The 15,053-nt window shown below is 39.4% G+C and overlaps 3 protein-coding genes across 6 annotated transcripts in view; all 3 read right to left on the bottom strand.

Moving 5' to 3' along the window:
- The window catches only part of itga7 (integrin, alpha 7), a 34,446-nt gene extending 32,732 nt beyond the window's left edge, over window positions 1-1,714 (bottom strand). For all 3 annotated transcript variants that reach the window (XR_014622317.1, XM_084349260.1, XM_084349259.1), the window contains exon 1: window positions 1,202-1,714. Coding sequence is in view for 2 of the 3 variants with exons in the window: in XM_084349260.1 (XP_084205386.1) it covers window positions 1,202-1,422 (221 nt within the window). In the remaining variant the exon portion in view is untranslated. The remainder of the gene's footprint in view (window positions 1-1,201) is intronic.
- A 2,235-nt stretch (window positions 1,715-3,949) lies between these two features.
- Window positions 3,950-10,636, bottom strand: LOC311254349 (uncharacterized protein). 2 transcript variants are annotated; one of them, XM_084348069.1, is made up of 4 exons: window positions 10,524-10,636; window positions 9,101-9,222; window positions 8,103-8,255; window positions 3,950-6,988 (listed from the first exon to the last, which is right to left on the bottom strand). In XM_084348069.1, exons 1-4 carry the CDS (start codon window positions 10,526-10,528, stop codon window positions 6,849-6,851), a joined length of 420 nt encoding a protein of 139 aa, XP_084204195.1. In that variant the 5' UTR covers window positions 10,529-10,636; the 3' UTR covers window positions 3,950-6,848. The 2 variants fall into 2 exon arrangements, with proteins under 2 accessions (XP_084204195.1, XP_084204194.1); XM_084348068.1 differs by having other exon boundaries at window positions 9,101-9,225.
- Window positions 10,637-11,866: 1,230 nt separating this feature from the next.
- Window positions 11,867-14,571, bottom strand: LOC311254356 (uncharacterized protein). Its single transcript, XM_084348076.1, has 5 exons — window positions 14,498-14,571; window positions 14,152-14,299; window positions 13,870-14,033; window positions 13,523-13,666; window positions 11,867-12,308 (listed from the first exon to the last, which is right to left on the bottom strand). Exons 1-5 carry the CDS (start codon window positions 14,562-14,564, stop codon window positions 12,163-12,165), a joined length of 669 nt encoding a protein of 222 aa, XP_084204202.1. The 5' UTR covers window positions 14,565-14,571; the 3' UTR covers window positions 11,867-12,162.
- Window positions 14,572-15,053: the final 482 nt, after the last annotated feature.

Below are 15,053 nucleotides of genomic sequence, written 5' to 3' on the forward strand. Positions count from 1 at the left end.
AACTTTATACTTCTACGCCACTTCATTTTGTAGTAGAATCAAATACTTTTTCTCCCCAATGTCTAGTTACTCATTCGTTCATAGCAGATTAAGATTTTATATTCAAATATAGGCTACAAAATGATGATTTTATAAAATATTATGTAAACTTATTATATCCAATACTCATATAAAATATAATAATGTAGTATAACATTCAATTTTTCTACTCAACAAATACTTTTGCTTTTGATACTTTGAGTACTTGTTGTTGATAATGTTTCACTACTTCTACTTAAGTAGTATTTCAAATTCACAAATTATTTATCGTAGTACTGTGCTACTTCTACCTCAGTATGAATATTTCTCCAGTCTTACTTACTGCTATATTGACACGCCTTTAAAAATAAATGTCTAACAAAGGCTTTTAAAGTTGTATAGGACGTTAAAGATGGTTATCTGAATTTGTAGTGTCAAATACAGAACAAACACTGTTGCTGATGACAAAAACCTCTTTAAATCCCATGTGATATATCACAAAACTCTTCTCTTTGGCACCTCATCACATGAAATATTAATCATAAAGCTTCAGGGGAGGAAAATTAAAGCCACCTCTTACTCAAAGTCATGCAGCAAACATTTCCAAAGCTTTGCAGGCAAACCTGTTGTTATAATTTATTCATGATTTCTGGAACAGGGCTCATGAGTGTTCCCAGTCACACTGAACAGCTGTTGGCAAACAGAGGATTATAGGACAAACATGGTCACACATACACAGCAAACACACATTATAGGACGCAGTAGTATCTCCACTCCCCTAGATGTGAACTGCTCTGAAAAAAATCACTTAAAAACCTTTTTTCCTCTTCTTCAGAAATCACTGCCTGCCAGCTGATTCAGCAAACCTACTCTCATCCACTCTCCACTTACTGTAAATCATCCTCTATTAACTCAGGCTGCTCATGCTGCACATGTTAAAACTCCTGCAATGAATTAGGAAATCCAAGGACGGCTGCAGCGCAGAAATGCTGACTGTCGCAGCCACACAACTCAAATTTCAGCTTTTAACTGCCCTAAATATGAAAAAAACACGGTGTAGTGACGAATTTACAGCGAGAAGCAGGTGGAGATACAAAATCTGAGTGTGTGTAAGGTGCAACAAAAAGTCAAAAACACACACAGGACACACAGGGAACACTCAGTGCCGCATTGACCCACTCACCAGCTCTGAGGCTCTGGGGTAAGCTGTTGGTGAAGTGCTAGAGAGAAACCAAAAAAGGTGCCATGGTCTCCCAACTTATGCAGCGTGTGAGTAGTATCCAGGTTAAAGCCCCGCACTTGGGTTAAAAGAGTCAACAGAGCCCATAGGAGGGTTGTAGTCCAAGGATGAGAGGAACAAGATGAGAGGGAGACAGTGTTCCCATGTCCCACCGGGGCTGCCATAGCAAGGTGCAAAGCAAGTTCAGCTCAAGAGGAGCACAGGGCAGATTCCTTTTTTGGCTCCCAGAGAGCTAAAAGAGGACAAAATATGACAAATCCTGTGTAGTCTCCTCTCCTGTGTGGATGCCTCCCTTGTTTCCAGTCCTCTCTCTCTTCCTCCCTCGCTGCTGCTCTATCGTGCTGGCTCTCAACTCCGTTTGCTGCTGTCAGTCTGGAGAGCAGGCTGTGAAAATGTGGCCGCCACTAGTATATGTGTGTGTGAGAGTGTGTGTTTCTCTCAATGCATGTGCGCCTCCCCCTCCTCTAAAGCTCTGAGGGAGACAGAGGACAAGTGCCTTGAATAGCCCGCTCACTCCTCCCCTCCTCCCCTCTCTCCCTCTTTCAGTCCCTCCCCTCCCCTCTCTCAGCTGACATCAACACTCAAGGGACTGCTGCCAAAATACCAGGCAAGGTTGTCAAGATACTTGGAGGCTATTGAATAGAGAGGGAGAGGGTGAAAAGACAGCAGACTGTTTTATCTGTTGAGTTCACACGGTCCAAACTGCCTCTTTTCTCTGGACGCTCGTTGGTCGGTACAGGTGCTTGTAGATCCAAGGAACATAAAAGGGAATCTTGAAAGTGAAAAAGTTAGATGGATGAAAAATCCAAAAGAGCTTTTTTCCCCCTTTCACCCTGATCTTGAAAGCCCTGACGTCTGACTTCTGGTGGCAGCGATCTGGAATGAATCTGGGAGACAAAAGGGGTCAAAATGTGCACAGTGACCCAGGAAACTTTATTACAGACCTTTAGCTCTTCTGGAGAGGGTTACTGTGTCAGAGCGCTCAGAGAGTAACCAGGAAGCCAACAAAGGATTGAAAGTGTGAACTATAAGTGTTTCCGCCGATGATTTTCCTACTGAGAAGTATCTCAGACAAACAGTTGTGCCCTCTCACCCACAGCTGCTGTTTTAACCAGCTGATTTCTGTTTCTCTGTGCAGCTGTCAGTGTGTCACCTCAACTGTTCCACACAATAAACCTCACACACAACAGTTGCACACCAGCGACACGAGAAGATGAAATGCTTCATGTAGAGGGATGCGACTTCAGATTTCATTAAGCCAGAATGGTTTTATTGGTAGATATCCATACTTCCAATCAAGTGCAGCTAACATCCAAAATGGATATATTTCTTTATGAACTCATCCCACAGCTCAACCTGTGCAGAGTAGATACAGATAAGGTGATATCAGTAGTCCCAGTAGTCCCCCTTTGTACTCATTCGTCATCTAAATACGCCTGATTTTTTGCACCGAAAGTGAATGGGGTCTATTCTGTGCCGGGACCCATCTTCCATCGAAGTTTCGTGGAAATCCACTCAGTAGTTTTTGTGTAATCATGGTCACAAACCAACCATCAAACAAATAAACTGACATGGGTGAAAACATTGGATAATAAAAAAAATGGCTCCTGCTTTTTACAGTGCCAACACAAAAACAACATCTGAGCTCACTGAGGTTATAAGGGTTTATAAGGGGTATAAGGTTTAAGAGGCGGGCCAACGAGCATGATTCGTGACATCACAATATTCAGCGTACACAAGTGTGACGTGGAAACTTGAAGCCTCCAGTGCACCGACACTGAGAATGGACTTGACAATGACATCTTGTTTGAAGTGTTTTAAAATGACACATATTTGCATCAACATAGATTTAGGATTTCTTTTAACAAGGAACAAGGTAGATGTAATTTTAAGGATTTCAGCAAGATAATACAACATTTTGGTGGAAAGACTAAAAAATCTAAAACACATTATCAGTCAAAGCACAGTGCTTTATACACCTTTTAAAACATATCTGTGGGGTACCTTCAGTTTATCCTCGATGTTCTTGCAGAGAGCCTCCATTTGACAAACCATGTGGCAGACTTTGCAGGCAAAATTAGCTTCAAGCGTTGACAAAGAGGCAGCAAAGTCACAAAAAACCCTGAAGAGGATTAAAACTGACATAAGATTAGTGTCTCTTGGTGCTATCTTCAATTTCTACACACACACACACACCAGGTTACTGGAGGGCAGCCGCTCTTAATATCAAAAACTCTGCACCCGGTCGCCCTCATGTGGTGTTAACTACATACTGACTATACGTTCAGTCGCCAATTTATTGTAAACTAATGCAGTTTAATACAAAAGTCCTGCAATAAATCCTTTTTTTCATGAAAGTGTTACTTTTCAGTTTTTGTTAAAAAAAAACTCTTAAAAGGTGTTCAACTTGTGGTTATTTTGGAGGCTGCGGTTCGTTGAGTTGCTTATTGCTGTTGCACTATACTGACAGGTGTTTCTATTATTTTGTCCACCACATTTATATCAGAAAGGGTAAGCAAAAAACTTCTCGTGATTTGAGCCGAACGCAAACTTCAGCATGCTCACATGCACACGCCGAGAATGCTCACATGTTGACGTGCACCACATGCTAACATTCGCTGAGGCTATTTGTTTTGTAGGCAAAATAAAATACTGACTTCATGAATTATTAGAATTAATTTTGCGATGAGCATTTTTTTTATATATTATTTTATTTGTCTATTTGAAGGAGACAAAACAAGTTAATGAACATCATTAAAAATACACGATGTAAACACGATTTAGCAAGAATGCTGATTTCCTTCAGTAGTCTTGTGGCAGGTAACAGAAACATTACACATAACAATATACACATATCCAATACACAATACAAAAATAAATGTCATACATTAAACAAGATAAACAAAACAGATTAAATAATAATAAAGAACATGTCCATGAACATCTATATCCAAAAGTTATCGGGACATTTTGCTAAAAATATCAATTTCAACCTGCTGGTGGCGCTAATATAAAAGTCTGAGGATCATCAGAGTCCATCGCATTTGTATTTTGTATCCTTTATTTGATCCAGAGAGGATTGTCCTGGTCAAGAGGGGCAGCAAAATGAAATAAAATTTGTATAATAGTGCAAACATGGACAGATAACATCACAATAACATTTCAAACACTAGAGAGAATCTTAGTAGAATAATGGCAGGTGTTAAAAGGAATAACATCTGCACGTCTGTAAAAACTGATTTTAAAGTATGTTTAAATACGTCACGCCTTTCTTAGCTTGCTTATTGCAAAAGGAAAATGCTGATTTATCCTGCTCTGTTCGAGTGGTTGGGACCATCCTCTGGGGACCATGAATGTCTGTACAAAATACTATGGCAATCCATTCGATGGTTGATGATACACATTGATACACGGTTCACTCTCTTGAAAATGTGTTAACACTTATCTTAAGTAAAGGAAAATATGGCAAAAATATCAAATATAAATAATGTTGGAAACTTATTTTTTTAATCACTCAACCTTTGGGGATGGAACAGATTTTTAAAAATAACAAAACATGAATAATGCTGTCCAGTCTGTTTGTGTTTCCATCCTGAGCGTGTGGGAGAGTTCAGCATGCTTGTATCTCTTAGGAGCATCTTGGCAGGAGCGAGGTCACGCATTGGGGAGTTTGTGCTCCCACACACAGCTCACTGGCTCCATACAGACCCTTGAATAATTATTTAAAATCTCATCAAAAGGTTGATTTCTGACCTGCATCGTGACCCCTGTCGGTTCTCGATCTCTGACTTGAGATATACGGTAAATACCAGAAGGATTCCACTGAGCAGAAGAAAAGGGGAAAAGACATGAGGAATGGTGTGGGACGTCGAGAAAATACTGAAAACATCTTAATGGCAGCTCGGGCAGGAGGCCAGACAAAAATGCCTTTAGACAGAACAAAGCACAGTCAGAGGGAGGGGTGGAAGAAAGGGAAAAGAGAGGAGAAGAAAGGGATGGAGAGGAGGAGAACTGGCTGTAAAGATTATTTGCCACATCGTCCATGACACAGGCATCCCGACACGAGTGCTCATTAGCAGTCTGAGCCACACTTCAAGGAGAGGGAGATCTTATTTTAGACGGCAAGCGGGGAGCTGTACATAGAGGCAGGGTCATTTTTCCTGTTATAGCCCCCCATCGCTACGATGACTGAGACAGCCACAGTCAGCACTATTACTGTATTGATTAATGGATAGTGCAGGATGCTGTAAGAGGGAGTGGTGCTGGTTATTATGGGATTAAATGCGAGCACACCCACTGTAGCTATTTAACGGCACGTGATCCCACAGGAAGAGGCTAAACTGAGCAGAGCACAGTGGTTTTGTCTCGCTGTAGGTGATAACAATGAGTTACGACTTTATGGATTTCATAACAACCTAATTTTATTGTAAGTGAGTTTAAGAAGCAAGGTAGTAAAAGTCTCCATTGCTTTGATGCAGTGGAAGAGACAAAAGCCCAGGGGTAACGCTTTATATTGCGATCCTTGAAAGTGTTGGTGTTATAATCTTTATAAGATGCCAGTTAACATCAATATCCATAGCATCATAAACAGGTTTTTGTAGATTATAAGATATTTTGAGCTCTTAAAAAAAAAAAAGTTCATAGACACTTACGAACGTTTTGAGCTGAACTAACTTCCTGAATACATCACTGCTAAAACTTTACTAAGCTTTTCTGTTGTTTAAAGGTGCACTATGTAGTTTTGATGACAAAAATAAAGAAATTCAAATTAAACATTCACAGTATCAATAAGAAATATGTATTTGATGTATTTCTGAATAAACAAGTCTTTGTCTGAGGGGAATAAGGTCACCAGAACACTGTTTGAAGCTAAAAACGTGGCTCCTAAGAAGGCTCCTGCACATTTAAACAACGTAATACTATTATATAAATTGTGTTGTCCTTTGAGGACAGTTAGTTTATTCTGTTTATTCAGTTATTAAAAAAATCATCAATCAATGATTTTTCTCTTCTGATTAAACAGTCACCCCTAAAACGGCATGGTGCACCTTTAATTAAGATTAACACATACTTGATTATGCATTTATCAGTGGTTAACTACTCACGTATTAACAGTAAAGTAGGCTTTAACAAAGCAACAAAAAATGATGGATAACAAGACTCGGCACCTGCATGCAGCAAACAATGCTCAGCCACTGTGTTCCCCTTTCTTTCTATACAAAACAACCCTGAGGCAGAGGCGACCTCTAGTGGCTGCTGGCGTTTATCACAACAGAGGCATTTTGAATTCACTAGAATTTCAATCGATCTAACGGCACCGCAGCTGGATACTAACAAAAGGCCATTCCTGAAGCTCATGTTCACAGAGGTCTGCGCATAAAAAGCAGCAGCAAGATAAAGTTTTACTGTCTTAAATACACAACATATGTAGATATTTCCATATATATATTCCTGAGATCTACTGTATTTAATTCAAATGGGAGTTTCCACTGTATCAAAACAACACGATCCACACATTTCACATTCCAGTGAGAATGGTAGTGCAGCCAGGGTTTTTAAAACAAGGAGTGTTTCGGTCTAGTGAGCTGGTTTAGGGGTTTGGACCATAAGCTGGGTTGTAGGCCGGCTGTGCCAGTTCATGTGAATGTGGTGGCGGTCCATAAGGCTGCCCGGGGTAGGGGTACATTGGCTGTGGTGGACCGAATGCAGCTGGGAACAGAGTTGGATCAGCTGAAAAGACAAAAACACATATTTGGTTTGTTGTTACTGAAAAATGTTGGCCTGTAACAATAATCATGAAGGGTTAATACTGGTGTATATTTTTGTTTTTGTCAAAGATGTCTAATGACAACACTTCCCTATCCTTTAAAAACACAAGACTTTAAAATAGTTTCGAAGTTACTTAAATATCTGGCCAGTGTAGTTCTTAAAGGATAACTACCGTTTTTTTACAACCTGGACCTTATTTCCAGCAAAATATATGGTCATTTACCCACCCAGATAACTTTGGTGTCATTCGGCGTCGTTCGGACGAAATTAGATCCAGTGTAGCGCCGATATATCCATATAATGCGAGTAACGGGGCATCGACACACAGCCTCTATATAACGCATTATCTACCACGAAACTAGTTCATTTCACCAATATTTTGTTACAATACGCTAGTGCTATTCCCCTCTGAGTCCGGGCTCGTCTGTTGTCAACATCCGGGGTCTGTAGGTTGCCCTACTACCTCTGACCTGGAAGATGTCGTCTCTGAGCTGCGCGCGCACCCGCGACAGCCCAGCTTGTTTACCTGTAGCTGCTACTGCTAGTTTGACCCCGGATGTTGATAACGGACGGGCCCGGACTCAGAGGGGAATAGCGCTAGCATATCGTAACAAAATATTGGTGAAATGAACTAGTTTCGTGGCAGATAATGCATTATAGAGGCTGTGTGTCGCTGCCCCGTTACTCGCATTATATGGATATATCGGCGCTACACTGGATCTAATTTTGTCCGAACGACTTCAAATGACACCAAAGTTATCTGGGTGAGTAAATGACCATATATTTTGCTAGAAATAAGGTCCAGGTTGTAAAAAACGGTAGTTATCCTTTAACATATATTACTGTATAAAGTGACCATGGTAGTGGAGGAACACGTCACCCAGTGCATAGGACTCATTCATGTAAGGGATAATGTCTGAAGAGGCGTCCATTATCAGGAATTCATTAACTTCGCAGAGGGAACCAGTTCTGGACCCTGTGTCGTCCATTAATAACTATCAGTATAACTGATTAAGGACAGATTAAGGAGAAGTTGCTGTATTGTTAAACTGAATGATGTCATGAAATAACTCACTAGCTTCCGAGTATGAGGGTGGTGGTCCTGCAGCGAAGGGCGGGCCTCCATATCCTCCATGGACAGGTACAGGCTGGAAGCCTGGGTAGGATGGCTGATATCCGGATGGGGGGAGTGGCTGCTGGGGTGACGTGTAGACTACGGTGGTGTTCGCTGTAGGTGTAGGTTAATTCAGAGAATAAGTGCGGTTTGAGAGAAAGACACAGATAATCCTTTGAGGCAATTTATCATTATACAAATTAAACAAAGAAAGATACAACTTGTTAATAACTTGCTATGGTAAGTAACTTCATATTTAGCTTGGTAAACAAAACTATATTTAACTAACTTATTAACAATATATCCAAAAATGTCAAACGTTTCCTTTAAAGGTCCGGTATTTAGGATTTAGGCCTTTTTAAGAGCAGAAATGAAATATAATATTCAGAATTACGTTTTCAATATTGTGTCACCTAAAACTAAAAATAGTTGTTTTCCATTCTGCAGAGTCTGCCGAGCCATGTTTCTACAGTAGCCCATAACGGCCATCGTAGGGGGGAGTGAAATGAGGGGTGTTCAGTTGGTTGTAATCCGCAACCACATCACTAGATGCTCTTAAATCCTACACACCGGCCCTCGACCTGTAAATGAAATCGCTTGCACACTAGGGTTGCAACGGTATGAAGTTTTCACGGTACTATAATCTTAACATAAATTTCATAGTATTCAGTATTTCACAATTACTATTATTATCATCAGTTACTTTGATCTTTAATAGGATGAAACAAAAGGGTTTTACGTCCTAACAGACATAAAAGGTGATATAAACTTGAGGAAAATATATTTTTGACACCAAAACAGTAGAACTCAATACCACAGATAAGCAAATGTGCATGTATGATAATCGTCGAATTTCATACCATGACAAAGCTTTAAAAAACGGTATATGGCTGCAACCCTGTTGCACAGACAGTACATAGAAAAGGCTGCGGTTGCCTGAATAAAGTAAACTGTCTTACCTTGGTTGCCTTGATTTTTTCGACACTTCTTGCACAACAAGCAGCAAAGCATCACAAAGCAGATGATACAACAACTGACGATTAAGGGTGAAACAATCTCCATGGCGCCTCCGAACATCATTCTGCTTTAGAAATGGAGAAAAGACATAGAAAGTGACATTTAATCAGGTTCAATGTTTAAGATAATTACATTTCTTAAAAACGATGATACTGTTTGTAGGAACGATACCGATACCAATATTAGTAATCAAGCACACTGATGACATATATGTGGAATAGATAAACAATTGCAGTAAAAATAAAAATCTTATGGTCAAAGCCAGGCCATTAATCCGTCGAATGTACATACATGGTAATATAAGGTTACAGTTGACTTGTACTACTTAAATACATTGAATATGATATACTTTAAGACTTATACTTAGTATTATTATAGTAAGTATTATTCCCACTGGTGACTTTTACTTTTATCAGAGTCGTTGGGTACTTGAACATTACTTGAGTATTTCCATTTTATGCAACTATATATTTCTACTCCACTACTTTTAACAAATTCAAATTCAAATTCAAATTCAGGGGCTTTATTGGCATGAACGTTTAACAACAATGTTGCCAAAGCATCTGTCCAAATACTCTGACATAACATAACAAATAACAACACAAACACAACACCAAGATTGAACTCACTACATGTATTTGCTAACTTTAGTTACTAGTAACTTTGCAGATTACATGATGTATCAGAGTCAAAGTAATTTAACATTAATGTATTTTTATCGGATACAGTTATTAGCGAGGCGGATAATCGTATATACCTACATGGTGTTATATGTACAATTTACTCTTACTTATACTTTTGGTACTTGAGTACATTTAACATCAGACACTTTAAGATTTCTACTCAAGTACCATTTGTATGGGTGACAACACAATACTCCATTTGTCTGACTGCTTGAGTTACAGATTCTTTTAATGTGACTCATTTTCCTGTGGAAAAACCATCTTTTGTCAAACTAGTGATTCATTCTGATTCTAAATAAAGTTTCTAAAATCTTCTTGGACTTGTAGGGAAAATAAATCGTCACAAAGATGTTAAAAAGTTGTGTTTTTCTGACACCATGAAGAGTGACTCTGACAGGACAAGCTAGGCTACACACACATATGATCTAATAGACTGTAACAACACAACCGTAGACATGTAACGTTAAACCAAAACATCAGATGTTATAGTAAAACTGACTCTGATAATGGGAGTTCAAAAAACAACAACTTTACATCACTTAGATTTGAACTTTTTACAAGTAACTAAGTATTTTCACAGCGTGGCTGCTCTTAAGTTTCGGTTTCAGTTTGTGACTGTCAGCATGCGACTGAGGAAGTGCGATTAAAGATTTTTTTTTAAAAACACTTGAATAAAACTTACTTCATAGCTGCTACACTGTGCTGGAGTTAGTTTAAGGTTGAATATTCAGTTTACTCCGGGACATGTTCGTCGTGTTTCAGCCCGGGGTTGACTGAGGGAGGACGGCCAGCTGCTCTGAGATCCGTCGCTCTGAAGCAGTTTCACTTAGGGCCCGTCAATAAATAACTACTACGCTGACAAAAAGTATTTTCAATACCTTCCTACAGAGTTGCCCAAATGAGTAAGAAAAAAAAATATGATTTGTTTCTTATAGCACACCTACTTGATAATGTGCAGGTCTAATCGATGTATTTTACATAGGTCTGCATATCTGAATGTACGGGGAGTATTATGGCCAGGGGTGATGATAGAAAAATCTCCTCAAAGTCCTGATACTGAGAAATAATTTCTATGTGACTAAAGCAGTTTCATCAGTTCATCTACCCAAGGCATTTTGTTGAGGCGTTTGATGTCGTCTCAAAAGGTCCACTCTAATCTCTAAATGTGGAGAATAAACTTGACATTTCAAGATTAAAGTCGACCTTTTGAGACGACATCAAACGGTGCACATTAATTTATTCACAAAACTGTATTTCAACCTCGTTCTCGACATTTTGACTTTTTTCTTGAAGTGCATCTTCCCTCACCCCTGGCACTAATACTCTTCCTTATGACTGAGCTAATCGGCTAATATATTGAGCTAATACGACTGAGCTAACGTCGTTTTTCTTTTTAATAACTTCAGTGTCATGTGACCTACTGACTCCAAATCAATACTGAATTGTACTACTATACTGGACAGTGAGTACACATTTATCATGATATATGTTATGTCACTATTTATTGTATTATTTTAGGATGCATGAAAGTACTGAAAAAAAGTTTTTTGCGTCAGTCAAACAGTAATTTGTTGATGGCCCCTAAGTGAAACTCCAGTGTTTCAAAACCAGGGGGAGTACAGGGTGAGCCAGCCACCCAGTTAGTGCCATCAGCTGGTGATGAAGATACTTTATACTGATACTAGAAGCAGATTTGGGCCATAACAGGATCATGTTCTTATTTTAATTTTCATTTCTTCTGTAATGTACTTTGCCACGAAGAGTGTTTCTTTGTTTGTTTGTTTGTTGTTTGTGGTTTATGTCCACTGGACAAGTGGGCACATTATGTACTTTCCACAGTAAAAACAAAGCAGCACAAACAGCAGCAACAAAAAGGAAGCAGGTTGTGCAGATGAGGTTCAGAAAACCCCTCAAGATAGAAGGAATCTCACCTCAAAACGCATTACAAGCGAATACAGAAGTCATGTAATCCACAAAAATACCCACAAGTAAACACAGGATCAACACAATGCCCGTGGAGTTTGTTGCTTTTTACTTTTTTTCAACATACATTAAAAATTCAGTTTAAAAGTGGTCATATTTTACAATTGGACATTGCTAACAAATTGCCATTACTGAAGCTATTGTCCATAAAGGTTTAACCATAAAGCATTTCAGCAGAGTTTGAGTTTAAATTAAAGTGTCAAAATGTAGATTTTCACAGATTTAATTCAAATTTGACATCCTGCAGAGAGGGTTTGCACTGTCATCTCAATCTATTCAACACATTTTACAATCCCCTGAGAATGGTGCTGAAACCAGGAGAGTATCGGTCTAGTAAGCTATCCGGTTACAGAGTTTGGGTCATAAGCGGGGTTAAAGGGCGGCTGTGAAGATCCATCTGAATCTGGTGGGGTTGCAAAAAGCTGCCCGAAGGGATACATCGGCTGTCCTGGATTGAATGCAGCTGGATTGTAACCTGGATCATCTGAAAAGAGAAAAAACAAAATAGTTGGTTTGTGATGTTCCTAAATTCTTCTTTTTTCTTTTTTTTTCAAACAAAGATGTTGGCCTAAAACAATAAAAGACAAAAAAAGATTATTTTATTTTTAAAGTAGAAACAATTTACTACATTAACAACATTAATCCAAGAGGAGGAAATTGTGAATTTGTTGGGGACTATTTTCAGATGCGGATTAATACACATTTGGCACTCATGGTAAGAGAGGAACATTTCACCCGTATACATTTCAAATCTGATTTGAAAAAATATACATATAGTTGTAGTTAACTTCTAGTACAAAGTACACCGACTTGCACCTTTTAACTTTTTATTAAAGGAGACATATTATGCTCATTTTCAGGCTTTAGCTCCTGTCTCTTTAAGGGCCCCCCTCCCAAATACCTAGTCTCCTCTGATTGGTCAGCTTGCACACGCCTGAGGCAGCACCGCTAGCAATGATAGTGCAGCTGTTTTGAATTAATCCTTAAGTGCCAAACAAGCCAAATGGCATAAATTATGCAAATGTTCGACATGGTGACGTAGCGTGATGTCACAAAGTCACAGAATTAAAGGCATGACTACTGACGAGGCGTTTCAGGAGCAATGTTTTCAGTGGGAGAGAGGAGTTTCTGTTGGTGCGGACTTTGACCTTTTTAACTTTCAAGACCTTTTACATGCACAAGAACACTAAAGGAAAGAGAAAAAACTAAAAAAGAATAATTGTTGTTAATATTCTGTGCTGATAATTTAACCAGGAGAGTTTCATGCCGATCTGATGAGTAAAAGTGCTCTATGTAACCTTGTCTGTCGTAAAATTAAAAGGATTTTTATTTCCAGAACCAGGTGCGCCAAAAATAACTCTTTGCAACTCTTTTGGTTTTGGACATCAATTGAGCTGCATTGGCACAGAGGAATAAGATATATTAGGCTTGAGGTACACATGCATTACCTATTGACTTTGACAATAACAAGTAAAGAGTAACACTACACTTATTCTTTAAAACAGATTATTGCTGTCAGTAAATGCTAAGAAACAACTGTGATCAATTGAAGACGATCCTTTAAGTATATAAATCACAGGACAAACGAATACATCCTCTTTTCTGACAAGTGGACTAGCAGATGGGTGATTTCAACCAAGCCTATCACACCTATATGTTCCTCTCAGGTTGAATCAGTCTGAAGTGTTTATAACTCACTATCGAAGTATGAGGGCGGTGGTGCTCCAGGGTTGGGCATTCCTCCAAATCCAGGCTGGGCAGGTCCGGGCTGGTAGCCTGGGTAGGCCGGTTGGTATCCTCCGGAAGGAGCGAGTGGGTGCATGGGCCCGGGGCCTATCACAGCTGTAGGTAAAGTCAAAGATGGGTAAGGTGCCAATTCTCTAATGTAATTTGTTTGCAAACCACTGACGCGTCAAGAATTCTCGGTTATACTGTGAAACAGAAGATCAGGTTTTTGTTCAACTGTAACCTCTTGCACATACAGTATATATATAAAAAAGATTGTTGTCTGCAAAAAATAAACTGTAGCCAAAAATGTGTCCTACGTTGGTTCCCTCGGTTGCCTCCTTTTCGACACTTCTTGTAGCAGAAGCAGCAAGGAGCCACACAGCAGATGATGACACCCACAATAAGGATGAGGGGGAAAATAGTCCCTAAGGTGCTTCCAAGAAGCGTGGGAAGTTTGTTCTTTCCCCCGCCTTGGCTAGTTCTGGAGAAAGGACACAATGAAAATGTCAGGGTTAGGGTTAGGGTTATAATTATTAAAATAAATATATTTTTCTTTGTATCGTGGGGGAGAACAACACAGGATCAAAACAAGAGCACACCCTTTAGAGCAGCGATCCTGAGCTAGGCGGTATCTCTGGTCACCGCAGCAGTACCTCTGGGTACAGTAACCACAGCAGTACTGATTGTAACATTGCTGATTATCGTGGTAGCGACCAGACGTGTCCTGATATCTGCTACAGTATTCAGCTGTAACATAAAAAAAACAAGGTGATGGTGAAGACGATAGAGGGAGAGAGTTACATGTGCATTCAAGCTGAAGACAAGTGGCAATGACGAAGCTGCAGCTACAGTATGAACCCTGATTAAAACAGATCCAGCTGGACTGGATCATTTTGCAAAGGAAGTCCTAAACATAGACTGTATACAGTAAAAAATAATACTCACCCCATACAGCTGGGAGCAGGGTCAGACACAAAACACAAACAAGACTGGACAAGACACATGGACCCATAACTGCTGTGATGTAGTATCACAAGGAAATGACTTTGACTCTGTAGTGAGACAAATGTTTCAACCTGTATGTCTGTCCCACCCTGTAGCGAGTAGCTCAGCAACATTCCTCACTTCATGAGAAAGACTTGTCACTGAAAGATTTGCATAAGATTTATGAACCATTAATTCAGATTTTATTGTGCTGATCCCTTGAGTTATTTTCATTCATCTAATCCAATAAAAGCATAATTAAGACTGAAACCTTTCTCAGGGACAAGCTGAAAAAACGTCTTCTCTAACAAAACAGAATGAATCACGTGCATGTGACCCTGCCACAGTGTTCTGGGCTAAGATAATCGATGCAGCTTGTATGGGTATAGATACTTAATATTTAAAGGGAAGTCAAGCAGTGCCAAATTTCAGTTTCTTTTCCTGAGAAGTTTAGTAATACCGCATATGGATGCCAGTCAACTCCACCCAGAAGTGCTTTGAAGTTGTGGGCTAATTT

The sequence above is a fragment of the Pagrus pagrus genome (genome assembly GCF_965226575.1).
Source record: "Pagrus pagrus genome assembly, chromosome: 3".
Taxonomy (NCBI): Eukaryota; Metazoa; Chordata; class Actinopteri; order Spariformes; family Sparidae; genus Pagrus; species Pagrus pagrus.

Bases quoted from the DNA above. Each gene is read 5' to 3' on its own strand.
- LOC311254349 (XM_084348068.1), bottom strand. The intron at 8,256-9,100 runs GTAAGACAGTTT...CTACACCTACAG, and splicing joins AAAAAATCAAGGCAACCAAG to CGAACACCACCGTAGTCTAC. The intron at 6,989-8,102 runs GTGAGTTATTTC...TTGTCTTTTCAG, and splicing joins ACCCTCATACTCGGAAGCTA to CTGATCCAACTCTGTTCCCA.
- LOC311254356 (XM_084348076.1), bottom strand. From the start codon at position 14,564: ATGGGTCCATGTGTCTTGTCCAGTCTTGTTTGTGTTTTGTGTCTGACC. The intron at 14,300-14,497 runs GTGAGTATTATT...TTTATGTTACAG, and splicing joins CCTGCTCCCAGCTGTATGGG to CTGAATACTGTAGCAGATAT. The intron at 13,667-13,869 runs GTAGGACACATT...CTTTACCTACAG, and splicing joins AGGCAACCGAGGGAACCAAC to CTGTGATAGGCCCCGGGCCC.